This window comes from Manacus candei, unplaced genomic scaffold (genome assembly GCF_025592945.1).
Source record: "Manacus candei isolate 608988 ecotype Guabito, Panama unplaced genomic scaffold, ASM2559294v1 h1tg000169l, whole genome shotgun sequence".
Classification (NCBI taxonomy): Eukaryota; Metazoa; Chordata; class Aves; order Passeriformes; family Pipridae; genus Manacus; species Manacus candei.
The window spans coordinates 872,160-884,306 of record NW_026138217.1 but is presented as its reverse complement, the minus strand read 5'-3'; the positions used below and the strand labels follow the sequence as shown (position 1 = coordinate 884,306).

At 42.4% G+C, this 12,147-nt stretch overlaps 1 protein-coding gene across 5 annotated transcripts in view; it reads left to right on the top strand.

Annotated features, from left to right (window-relative positions):
• Window positions 1–12,147, top strand: part of TMCO4 (transmembrane and coiled-coil domains 4) — a 35,574-nt gene that overhangs the window by 8,189 nt on the left and 15,238 nt on the right. For all 5 annotated transcript variants that reach the window (XM_051773418.1, XM_051773421.1, XM_051773422.1 and 2 more), the window contains 7 exons: window positions 1,587–1,614; window positions 3,468–3,600; window positions 7,318–7,415; window positions 7,941–8,084; window positions 8,581–8,700; window positions 9,994–10,158; window positions 10,640–10,776. In XM_051773418.1, coding sequence (XP_051629378.1) covers window positions 1,587–1,614; window positions 3,468–3,600; window positions 7,318–7,415; window positions 7,941–8,084; window positions 8,581–8,700; window positions 9,994–10,158; window positions 10,640–10,776 — 825 coding nt within the window. The remainder of the gene's footprint in view (window positions 1–1,586; window positions 1,615–3,467; window positions 3,601–7,317; window positions 7,416–7,940; window positions 8,085–8,580; window positions 8,701–9,993; window positions 10,159–10,639; window positions 10,777–12,147) is intronic.

Sequence of the window (12,147 nt, the reverse complement as noted above, 5' to 3'; positions counted from 1 at the left end):
TGTTATGAATGGTTTTTTTTGCTCTGAACATACTTAGAATGCTCATTTTCTGTGGTTTTCCACGCACATCCACTGTGATGTGGATCCGGTGCTCTCTGTTGTTGAGGAAATGGGTTTTGAACTTGCAGCAACTCAGGAGAAGCTGACAAGGACTAAATAAAGGGTGCTTCCCTTTCTTTGAGAGGCTTCTCAATCGTGTGGGTGTTGTCTTGTGCATGGAGTTTGCGGGGAGATTCAAAACATCAACTTGAAAATAAGACTGAATTATAATAACTGCTGCTTAGAGGAGGAAAACAAAGTACTTGTGAACTAATCTAATCAATTCTGGTTGGATTCCAGCTACCTACATGTGCAGTACGTGCAAAGCCTAAAGTGGAGAATTTGAGAAGCCAATTGGCACAGATGCCATAAAAACAGTAGTTCCAGTTTGTCACCTGATTACCAGGGTGCACTCCTGACCTTTTGAAATGCACGTGTGTATATGCTTAGGCCAGATTTATTTGAGTTTGTTTGATATGAAGTGCCACAGATGATACTGGAACCTGAGTCACAGCCACAGCTCCCTGTGCCTCAGTCAGGGAGAGTTCATTGCCTGCAAATCCCACCAACTGTCCTGGGGAACAGTCCAGTTTGTCCCTCTACTTGATTAAGGATAGTTTGTTCTCCATTATACATTTCTCATGTGTAGAACTTTCAGATTAGAGATGGTTTTATGATGTAAATTGTATTTAGGAGCTTAGGGGACTAATAATCATAAACTCTTTGGCAGCCTCCTACATCCTTGGCTGAATTTTTTTGCATTCCCAGAGGGCTGAAGGATTCCCTGTAAAATTCAGCTGTACTGTATTTGTGTGTAGGAGAGGGAAGCAGCTACACTGAGCTAGTGCTTAGTGTAGTCACATAAAGACCTTAAAATTTTTCCAGTGGCAATAAAAGAACACAGTAGTAAAAACACTTCCCTCTTTTTCATGGATTTATCCACAGAAACTATGCATTGAATTGATTTTTCTGTATTTTTATGCTGAAGAGCCAACACAGAAGTCAAATCCCTCCATCTTGACAGAGGGCCATAAATTTTGAGTTTTCTATGTGGGCACTTAATCCAAAAGAACTTTATGCTGGTTCAGCCTTACAGCCTAGAGCTATGAATTCCCAGAATGCCGAAGAAAATAGGGGCCAATGGTCCATTAGAGGAACATTTAAACCCGTTACTCATGTTGAAAATGTGAGTATATTTGAGTGTATAGGGAGCAGAAGGCATTGGGGAGGGAGGATTAGAGCCCTGTTTCTCCAAACTTGGAAGTCTGGTGTAAGATCAGGATAATTAATAACAAAAGTATGGAATGTTTCAGCTATACCAAGCATTGTCTACTTCTGTCCAGCTCTTTGTACTGGCCTTTGGAGAATTTTATACTGGTTTTGCTCTGTGCTGCCTCACTGAATTGTAACTTTCTGGCTTCCCATGTTTATGAACTGAGATGCTTCAGTAATTAAATCAGTCCGATGGGTTTTCATGCCTCTATTTTGATCCCTCCAGGCCTTCATCATCAGTTTTAACTTGAATATTTTTTTTCATTTATTTTTAGGACCTTTTATCTTTCTCTCTTCGAGATGGTAAGTTTACTTAGCATTTGTTCTTTGTAAAGATAATATAGATGAGTTTATATCTGACACTTTAAAAAGCTCAAAAAGCTCATGGTGCCACCCTATTTCATCTCAGCTTCCTCTCTGACAAAAGCAGCACACTCCTTCCCTGCATCCCCCTCAGGAAAAACAACTATTAGGAATGGTTAATAATACCCATTGAAAAGTGAACAACTATTCACCTCCTTACCTTCACATGCAAACAGATGTAAAGTAATGGTGGAGTGGGGTGGTTTTTCTCCAGTGGTTCCAGGGAAGAAGGTGACCTCTTCCTTTAGGAAGGCAGTAAAGTTGTTATGAAAATCTCAGCCAAACAAATTTTCTGCTTGTTGCCTAAAATGAAAAAAAAAAAAAATTCAGGGTATAAATTCCAGAGTGTCATGTGAAGCCCATTATAAATAAATGGGATTTTACTCATATATTACACATAAAACAATTTTCTGGTTTGCAATCCATAACATGAATTGGTCTGATAAAATTAATGAAATAAAGACTGCCCACTGAACAAAATGTTCATTTCTAAAAGAAGCCTGGTTTCTATCACTGCTTGCATTTTTTTAAATCTCTGTGTTCTAACATGTTCTCACAAGAAAAAACTGATCAGCCTGTTGCACTGCAGAACAGTGAAATAGAACAAAACAGGTTTTGTTCTTTCTTGCTTTATTTTTAGTGGAAAATTGACAAATCAGTTATTGCAAAACTTCTTATTTTGCTAAGCTGGAATTTAATAGAAATATATCTCCAAGCCTCACTGACTTAGTGCCTCTGAAGGAGCTCAGTAGTGTTTTAGCAGCCAGGAAACAAGAAATGGACTTGTTAAAACACCTGCTTGGACTTGCAGGACGTGGCAAATATCGTGAAGGAATGAAGATAAATCCAATCCTTATTTCTCAACTAAGCATAAATCTAACGAGTGGTGTCATTAAAGGCTACTGAATGAGTTTGGTATCTTGGTAATGATGATAATAAATAAACAAACTTAATAGATTGCCCAATGCCATATTTGATCTACGTGCAGTGGGTATCACAAAGATCCTTTGTAGTTGGGTCTTGTGTTTTTCATCCCAGAGTGCACCAAGAACCCTTTACAAAACCCAAACATCAGGAAGCAGCAGGTGCTGCTGAGAGAAGCACATTAAAATAGTAAGAATTGGCACAAATAATATAAAATCTATTACATTTAACATGTCTTTTCTTGAAGAACACCTGCCTACAAGCCCAGAAGTAATAAGTTCTGCTCTCTGGTGTTGTCTGAGTTCAGTGTCCACTCCTCCATTTGCAACAGGGAGTAAAAAAGCAAGCAATTGTCAGTAGTGCTGCTGGGGGAGCTGGTGTGTAGTTTTACACTCCAGAGTAAGTTGTCAACAAGATGAATTGAATATAAAGCTTTTACATGGAGGTGCATTTTTACAAAATGCTACCTCTTGCATTGGTGCAGTCAGGGTGTACTGTGTCCAGTTACCTATATGGATATGTTTGATATTTCCAGTTAGCACTGGTTGTGCTGCAGCATTTCTCTGTTGAGAAGATGCACCTTTCCCAGAGCCAAAAGGCCTCTGTCATAGAGGATGGAGACAGAAGGATTTGAGATCCTTTTCCTGCCATAGAGGCATTACCTGATGTGGTGCCTCTATTCTCAGGGAAGAAGGATTTTCCATTTATTGCTCTCTTCTCACGTTTCAATACATGGAAAAAGAAAAGCACCTGGGAGAAAAAGCCAAGCTTGTCTGTGACATGTTCCTCCAGCCCAGCTGAGTGCTCTGCTCACTGTTTAATCTGGTGTGATCAGACTGACTGATTTCCTGGGCTTCCCTCTGTTCAAGGGTACTACGATGCTCGAGCCAGGGTATTGATATGCCACATCAGCCTGCTGCTGAGAATCCCCTTGGAGGAGCTGGAAGTCCTGGAGGAATCTCTGCTTGAGAGCCTGAAGGAACAAAAAGAGGAAGAGTCAGAGTAAGAACATTTGGGTTGACTGTGGGATCAAAAAATGCTGCCAGTGCTCGAAAGCTTAGCAGTAATTACTTGTGCCTAAGTCCAGCGTCTGATTATTCCCCCTATGGCTCTTACTGTAATCATTTATGGCTTGATTAGGGTTACAGCCCCCTCACAGCACTGAGAAGCAGGAAAGCTCACCATTCTTAAAATCAGCTGAGATCCAGCCTTGCGAGGTGGTAAAAGCTGCTCCATACTGAACTGACTCCTTTCCTTGTTCCAGTTGCCTTTCAGACATGGTAGATTTTGCTTAAATCCATCACAAAGATCTTGTGTCTCTTATCTCTTGCCCAATATCCTGCAGAGAGGACTGCCCCTTGCAGAATGAAGTTCCTATAAATATCAGGATTAGATCCTCAGCTGCTCATTTGCTGTGGATCTGTCCATTTCTGTGCCCGTTTAAGACACAACTGGATAACTCCTACAGAAGGGAGATTTCTGAGGACAACAGTCTGTATCTTCAGATATGTACGGACCCAAATCCTAATTCTGTGTTATTGATATAAGATTAATTCTCTTAATCACCGCTTCTTAGATATGACACAGATGAAAAGTTCATATATGTAAGAAATGTAGCATCTTTATATTCTGCTTATCAGGCAGGAATTGTGTGACAGTTTAGCAATATCTAAGGCAGTAAAAATGTCCATAGTGGACTTTCCAGGGAAATATTCCTATCTGTCAAGTCAAGTCAGCAAAAGGGTTATGAGGTTAACCTGAGTGCTAATGAAGGCTTTAATCGACACCCGTGACATGGTCCACCTCAGATGTTACCGTAGGGTCCAGCATGTGATGGGTATCTTTTATGTATAGCTGTATTTAAATAAAGCTTAACTTTATAGCACAGTGTAAAAAGGAAAAGTCAAAATAATCTCAAGGATCATGGACTGCTAAGTACTTGGCATGCAGGAGCAAAGGTTAGGATATTAGTGGGGGCTGTTTTGCTGTGGCTTGTGAAAATAGACTCAGTCCTGGGCCTTTAAGCTGTGTCTCATAATGGGGAGAGAATTATGTTCCATATGAACAGTGTGGCTTTCAAACTCTGCCACCAGCCCAGTGGGGTTCCTGTGTCTCTGCTGTGGAGAAAGCCATGGATTTCAATCTTGTTCTTTGCCCAAATCACAGCCATGGAAGTAAATATTAGATGAGAGGAAAAAGAAAAATCTTTATAGTAAGAGGAGTCCAGGACTGTGGTGTGAACACATTCGTTACTGCAGTGCTAAACCAGGGCTGAAGATTTGTGGGGAATAGATGACCCTTTGTTTTGTTTAAAATCAGAAGTCAATGGGGAAAGGAAGCAGAATAGAAACCAGTCACCACCATGACCTCACAGATATTTGGGGCTGGGAATACCAATCTGCGCTTGGGATGCTTCAGTTTTGACCATCCACTGGAACAGAAACAACCAAATAGGGGTTTGGCAGCCCCTGCATAGGGGTTTTTACTGGTATTTGTTTATGGGAGAGTTTGCTCCTGCCTTTGTGCTGTGGATGTGTTGGATTGAGGCCTGGAACTTGCAAGATTAAATATACAACCCTCTACAGAACAATGCTGCAACCACTTAAATCCATGTAACTTGCACCAAACACATTCTGACCTGCAGGTATGAACCTTTCTTTTGTACGCAGTTCTGTAAGAAGCTGGAAAACATCAGATCAGTTGCTTGTTAACGTGTACTCCTGCCACTTTTCCTTATTGCAAGATGACCGTTAAACAACCTCTCAGAACATAATTTGTGGTTCAGGCAAGAAGCTGCACATCTGAGCTCACTGAGGGTATAGAGAAGTACCAGAAGTGGCAGTTAATTACAACAGTGGATAAAAGCAGTCTGGTAATCCAGTGATAATGCTGATGGAGAAGCCATTAGGAAGCAGCTGTCAGACACATTTCTGGCAGCTCCAGAAGGGAAGCAGTGACAGGTAGAACTTCTCCTGACAGTAGTTTCATTTACTGCATCACCAGGCAGGATTTAGCTGCCGCTGTCTCTCTTCCCACATAACTCAAACTGCTCATTATTATAACTGAATCCAGGATAGACATATTCCAGGTCTCTGACGATCATTATTTTCAGCCCGAGACACAGCAGAGTGGCTGTAAAAGCTGATGAACCCCATGTAGAACAGAAATTGCTGGGTATTGCCAGCTTAGGTGTGGACAGTGCAACTGCAGCACTCGTGTAAACAACTCCAGGAGCAGTTTTATCCAAAGCCAGGCATTCAGATTGGTGACTGAGGCTCAGAGTAGGGCATTTGACAGGATGAGAGGAAATGGCCTCAAGCTGTGCCAGGGGAGGTTCAGGTTGGACATCAGGAGGAATTTCTTCCTGGAAAGGGTGGTCAGGCATTGGAAGGGGCCGCCCAGGGAGGTGGAGGAGTCCCCACCTCTGGAGGTATCCCAGGAACAACTGGATGTGGCACTCAGTGCTCTGGGCTGGGTGACAAGGTGGGGATGGGGCACAGGGTGGACTCGATGAACAGGGAGGGCTTTTCCAAACTAAATGATTCTGCAATTCTCTGAAGGCCAAACAACATTTTGTCCACCATGGTCATACAGAAATTGCTGGAGAGGTTGTGCTCTGCAGACACTGCGTTTGCAGCTGTGGAAGGTAACACACAATGGTTATTTTGAGGATCTCTGTGGAGACAAAGTCTCCGTGCCATGGAAATCCGTGGTAGTTCTGCCAGCGACTCCAGTGACTCAGGGATTTCACCCACTGAGCTCCATTCCCCTCCTGCTGTGTTTCACAAAGCCACATATTGTTTGGGACTCATGTAAAATTGTCTTTATCAAAATAACAGTGTGCTTACGGGGTCCCAGGAAGGATTAGGCAATTATATGGATAATGAAAATCCACAATTAGGCTGGGATTAACAGGGAAAATATCCAATTTTGGAAGCAAGATAAATTTTCACATTTCAAGGCCTGGATTAACCACTAGAAGGAACCTTCCTCTGCAAACAACTTATTCCAGTATCCTCTGTTTCTCCCACTTTCCTCTGAAGTTGAAACATTTCTCATAATAGAGAAAGCAAAGACAGTGGAGAGAAGTCAAAAGTAGTGGCTAATAAGTGATATTTGTTGCTTTTAGGTTTATTTACCTCCTTCTTATAGGCTCATTAAAATACAGCTTAAATACACACAGACAAATGAACTAATGAGTTTAATTCCTATTATATTATTATATTGCCATGTGCAATTAGAAAGCAGCTCGATATAAACACTGTTGTTGGAAAATAGTTTAATTGCATCTCTGTTAGCACAAATTACCTCTATTCCCTTTTGTTTCAAACACTTTTTCCTGTTTCTCCTCAGCTTTCCTGTGGTTTTTTAGGACATGTAGGCAGCGTATAGTTAATGAAATGCTTTTGACTTTTTGTTTCTTTTTTTTTACAAGCTTCAGCCCTATTAGGAAGGGTTTTCCAAGTAAGTAACATCTGTTGGCTTTTGTCAGCAATTAAATTGTTTCAGTTTAAACCTGTGGTCCATTTAATCAATTCAATTTAAATTTCTAAATCCATGCTCATAAATCTCAGTGTGTTGTCACACTCCCCACACCTGCATGTTCCTTTTTACTGTTCCCAGGAGGGAAATCACACTGAGGAGAATAAAAGCAGATTCTGATGCAAAATTATCCATCAGGCTTTTCCCTCAGTTTTTGTGCTTCTAATCTCTCCACAGAACCACAGAAGTCTCAAGAAAAAAGAAGGAAAGAAGGAAAAAGCTGAAGAGGTACCTGCTGATTGGTCTGGCAACCGTTGGTGGTGGAACAGTGATAGGTGAGGCTGCCCTTCATGTTCTGGGGACACAGCACAAGGGACAGGGCAGGTCTGAATCCAAGAAAAGTATTTTCAGCCACTTGAAAATAAAACTGAAAGAATTAGCTGGAAAAATTATTCCAGTGTAGCTTCACTGGCTGGGGGAAATATTAAACTGAGGTGGTCACCCTTAAAAATGTTTTCTCCTCTTTTGCTCTCCTGTTATAAGAAGATTAGATCTTCAACTCCCAAATCAAAAGTGATTAGATCAGTGTTTCCCGAGAAAATAGGGCGCAGCTTACCCCGGGGTACTACACAGTCTTCTTTTGCCTTTGAAATTGTTCTTCATTTTTACTTAAGTCAAAGAATTTGGGCAGAGATTCAGGGCCTGGGGAGAGTCTCCCAAAGCCCCTTTATTGGGGATGCAAAAAGCCCATTGTTTGTGCTCTTCCAGTAGCATTAGCAGCACCCACCTAGCACAGGGAACTGCCTGCCTGGGTTTTGTACGGGATAGTAGTTTGGTGACATCCCTTGTTTCCTCCTCAGGTTTGACAGGGGGTCTGGCTGCCCCTCTGGTTGCTGCAGGAGCTGCCACAATCATTGGGAGTGCTGGAGCAGCTGCTTTGGGATCGACTGCTGGGATTGCTGTCATGGCATCCCTTTTTGGAGCAGCAGGAGCTGGTCTTACTGGTAAGAGTGACCACATAGTTCTTAGCCACTAAGGCACAGGATCATGTCTGATAACGCACAGTTAATGACTTCACTGAGCTCTGCAGAGCAAGGGAAGTGATTTCAGGTGTTGTCTTAACTGGGAAATTTTTATTTCAGTGCTGATTAAGGTACTGTGTGGCCCCTGGTGAGCAAATAGGGAAAGAATATTCTGTGTGTGGTTAATGAAAGAAATTAAGGCTTGTTACTTTGGGTTAGAAAGATGCTACCATGGACACCAGCAGCTGTTACAGCAGAAAAACCCTCCTGCTGGATTCCTTCAGATCACACAAGCTCAGAAGGATCATGTTGGCTCCTTGCCGAGCTTGAAGTAATGCACGAACTGGCTGGGGGTTTTGGAAAGGAAAAATACCCTCTCCAAATTACCCAGTTAATTTCTTAGGAACTTCTGCTGTTAGCAGAGTGTGCCCTCGCTGTGCTGTTTCTGAGCCGTGTGTTTCTGCCTGGCTGTGTGTAGGATACAAGATGAAGAAACGTGTGGGAGCCATAGAAGAGTTTGAATTCCTCCCACTTACTGAAGGGAAGCAGCTTCATATCACCATAGCAATTACTGGATGGCTGTGTGCTGGCAAATATGGTAAGAACATGGTGAGGAAACTGAGAGGAACCTGGAAAGATGGGACTGTGTCCCAGTCCAGGCTATGTTTGTGCCCACAAAGCACCATGTCTACCCCACATTTCCATGACCTGGTAACTAAACCACATCAATTTTCACCGTAAGACTTTGTAACCCAATCTGCAATCCCAGGGAAACAGAGGAAAGAGAGAGGGCAGGGAGTTGGTAGTGGTAGGATTGTTTCTGTTAATAACTGTTGCATGGTTTGCTAGGAAAGGTCTGTCTGGGAGAAGATTTCCAGCACTAGGACCAAGCGTCTCTGAGACCCTATGTTTATCCTCCAGCAATTAACAGAAAATAGTGTGTTTTTTGTCTCTGTATCAGGCAACTAACGAGGTTTATTGGCAAGAAAGTTTTGCCAAGTAAATCCTGTTAAGCACAGCACTCAAAGGTGACTTCCAGGCAGCGACCTTGAAAGGTCTGTAGTGTTTTATTTTCCAGTATAGCTTGTCATAAAAAATATGTCACCTGTCTGCCAATGTGTTCAGCAACCTGACCGAACAGCTACCAATTTATTGAGAAGCATCATAATTAAACTGGGTATCATTAATGCAGCAGGATGTCTCTGCCCTGTCACTTGTCAGGGTGCAGCTTTGCTGTCATAGGGAGGTTATTTTCACTAACAGTGCTGTGTTTTGGCTTCTCTCGTTGTCTGCTTGCCAGGGGTCCAAATCCTCAGGGCTGGAGGGCTCCCAGGCACTGTTAGAGAGGCAAGTGTGTACCTCCAGGAACCTTTTTGTATCTGTTTGCCCTTAAAAGGGAGTTATGGATGACACACATTCTTCTTCCATAACTAGCAATCTGCTAGAATGTTTTAAAGGGCAAAACTAAACTGTCATCCTTTTTCCTCTTTGCAACAATGTCTGTCTATGAACATACTCCTTTAAACAGAGGGACTGAGGACAGGAATTTTATGGAATTTTCCACCTTGTGATTTTGGAGCTGCAAGTAGCTGCCCATCTGTGTGTTTCCAAATCTCACAGCCCATTGTGGGGCTCTTGTTCCACTTTGATCAGCAGCTGCCTCAACCTACCCTGTATCATTTGGGGAAGGAACAGTGTGGGAAGGGTTTTAGCTAAGTAAGATGATAGTTCTGCTCTGCCCTTCAGTGTTGATCTGCCATTAATAACATTGCCAGAATATTCCAATGTCCTGCAGGTTTTGTTCTGATTCTCTGCTGGGCTCCTCTTGCCAGGAGTCAGTTGTTCTTGTGTTCGATCTAAACATGAATTCCATCTTTGCAACCTTTCCCAGGGAGCTTCACAGCACCATGGAGCAGCATGTTGCAGTCAAGTGAGCAGTACTGCCTGGCCTGGGAATCCAAGTACTTGATGGAGCTTGGCAATGCCTTGGATTCCCTGCTGAATGGTTTTGTGAACATGATGGCTCAAGAAGCGCTAAAGTTCACTGTCTTGTCAGGTAAGAACTTAAATCATACCAGATCTGCTTGAGTGGCTCTTGTGCAGTTCCCCTGTTAGAGGAGCTTTACTAAAGAAGGAATATTTTGGAGGAGGCAGTGTTGGCACCACCCTGCAGGAGTGACCTGAGAACCTCCTGTACCACACCTGTGCTTTCCTGGATTGCTGAGCCACCACATCAGTGACTCATTTTGTTGAAATTACAGCTGGAAACACCTTCCTTCACGTGAGACTGTTCACTTTTGTATGTTATTAGACCACTTTACTGCTGTACATAAGCCTCCCCAACATGCAGGTTGCACTCACTCACAGCGTCTGTATCAGAACATCAGATTCTTCCTTATCTTCAGTCCAGCAAAGCATTTCTCAGCTCAGCTCTTGAAAAGAAGAACTGGAAATGAGAAAAGCTCCTAGGCTCAGCTTTTAACTTCAGTGAACTGTCTTGCTTTTGATGTTTTCTGAGAAACCTCTGTGTGTTGCAGGGATTGTGACGGCCTTGACGTGGCCAGCTTCGCTCCTGACTGTTGCCAGTGTCATTGACAACCCCTGGGGAGTGTGTCTGCACCGGTCTGCTGAAGTAGGCAAACACCTTGCACATATCATGCTCAGTCGACAGCAGGTAATTGTCCAGAAATTATCCAGGAATAAGGGTTGGAAGGGAATGGGCCCATGGAGGTGAAGTTTCATAGTCACACTAGTTAACTGTCAAGTGGTATTGTTCCAGGGAGACAAAAATTAATAAAAAATTTAGAGTGCTGCAGGAAGGTATCTGGTATTGGGGGAAAAGAGGAAGTCCTAAGTGAATCAGAGAAATCCTGCTGAGATTTGTTCCATTTAACCTAAAGCTTTTCTAAATGAGGAAGAAGAGATCCAAGTCGTAAATGACTAGTGGCTTGACCGAGTCACAACACAGCTTTGCCCACTCCCCTGGTGGAAATTGGAGAGTAGGAAGTAAGGATAGGTGAAAAATAGAGGAGAACACAGAGTGTTAAAAATATTCATTGATCATTAAGAGGCAGCAGCAAAGCAACCTGAGAGAAAAGTGTGTGGCAGCCAATGCCCTGTAAGCTTTGCTTCAGAGATGTGGAATGGGGTGGTATCTGAAAGAAGTGACAGAAGCTATTAAATCACCCTGAAAAGGCTTGAAAAAAGACATTTCTGCTCCCCAGAAACCTGCCATCATTTTCCAGGCTAGCACTGGTTTTTGCTGGCTGTATGTTCATCTCACACTGATCCATACTGATGTAGAGGAGAACCGGAAAGGAGCTGTGGCGCCAGAGCTGTGTGTCACAACAATACGGAACAGCAGAGTAGAAACAAACTTGATTCCTCATAAAAATCCTATCCCAGGAAAGCCAATAAACTTTATTTTGCCCTTTGTCTTGCTCCGGGGCATTTGTTACTGCATGTTAAGCATTTGCTGTTGTGAAAACACATTCCAGCGAGCTGGAGAGTATAAAACTAGTTAGTGTGATGTGTAAGGTGTCCATTGCACACCTGCTCCCTGGATATTACAATGACCATTTCTCATTTATGTTAAGATTAGGCTCCCTTTGATCTTACAGAAAATCTTATTAGGCTATTCAAAATAAAAGCTTAAAGCTTAAAACTCACATCATTTTTTATAACCATCACGTGGTGCTGCTGTCACTCAGTCTGAAATCTGGAAGTGGTCGATATTTTTTGTATTACAGCTGCTTCTTCTGTTTATTAAAACATTTTTAGGAAAATTCTGCTCCTTGAGTTAGGTTTTCATTTGGAAATTTCAAACCAGTGACAGCATCTGGTTTGGTTCTGCTTGAAAGAACTGCTTTGTTGTAAGTTCTAATCATTAGATTCTTTCAATTGATTTTCTGAAGATCAAAACATACAAAATACTCACATATGCAAAATCCTCCATATTGAACTGGACATAATCCCTTTGAAACCAACCAAATTGCTCAGATGTTTCAAAGATGATGGACAAGTCGGTGCTCTGTGTCTCAGGTTC